The 994-nt window shown below is 45.8% G+C and overlaps 1 protein-coding gene across 1 annotated transcript; it reads left to right on the top strand.

Annotated features, from left to right (window-relative positions):
* Nucleotides 1-431: 431 nt before the first annotated feature.
* Nucleotides 432-791, top strand: LOC101780997. The gene has a single exon (XM_004974544.1). The coding sequence runs from the start codon at nucleotides 432-434 to the stop codon at nucleotides 789-791; it is 360 nt and encodes a 119-aa protein (XP_004974601.1).
* The last annotated feature ends 203 nt before the right edge of the window (nucleotides 792-994 follow it).

Consider the following 994-nt stretch of genomic DNA (forward strand, 5'->3'; position numbering starts at 1 on the left):
GAGGCTTGTTTGAACACTTAGTGCATTTGAAATGTCCGTTCACATTGGCATTTGAATTTTTGGGTGCTTTCTACCTTTTCTCACTTAATTTGGCTTGTTTGCAAGTTTAAATTCTTGTCTAGCCCTATTTTATTTCAAATTGCCCCATTTTGTGCTTTACTAGCTTGAATTGCATTTCAATGTGAAAGTTGCAAAGATTTTAGTTTGAGGGTGATTTAAGTGCTTAACACCCAAATTACCATTTGAAAGCTTAATTGAAACAAGGGATGCTAAACATGCATCCTCACGGACAATCGTGGGTAAAGCTTTTAGATCAGGAACTAGTTCGCCGATGTCAAGGGTGCCAATTCTTTGCCAAGCAACAACATGTCATTGCCTACAAGCTGATCACCATACCACCATCTTGGCCCTTCGCATGCTGGGGGCTTGACATGATTGGCCCTCTACCAACTGCACCGGGAGGGTTCGACCGAGCTCTGGTGGCCATCGACAACTTTACCAAGTGGATCGAGGTGAAGCCAGTCACCTACCCCAAAGAAGACAGAGTACTCAACTTCCTCAACGAGCTTGTTCGTCGTTACGGCTTTCCCAATCTCATAATCATGGACCAAGGTTCAAACTTCAACAACCATGGGTTCTGGGAATACTACAAGAACAGTGGCATCAACGTTCGGTACGTCTCCATCGCTCGTCCGCGGGCCAACGACCAGGTTGAACGCACCAACAGGATGGTTCTCGACGCTCTCAAGAAAAGGCTGCACGACATCTCCAACACCAAGGGAGGCAAGTAGCTCAAGAAGCTACCCAATGTACTTAGGGGGCTATGTAACCAACCATGCAAGCTTGTAGGGCAATCACCCTACTTTCTCATCTATGGATCTGAAGCCGTGCTACCGCCGACGTCATGCAGAAATCCCCAACAGTTAAGCAGTATGAGGAAGGTGTAGTAGAAGAAACAAGGCATCTATACATTGATAGTCTCAAAGAAGCTCAC

The sequence above is a fragment of the Setaria italica genome, chromosome VI (genome assembly GCF_000263155.2).
Source record: "Setaria italica strain Yugu1 chromosome VI, Setaria_italica_v2.0, whole genome shotgun sequence".
NCBI classification, from domain to species: Eukaryota; Viridiplantae; Streptophyta; class Magnoliopsida; order Poales; family Poaceae; genus Setaria; species Setaria italica.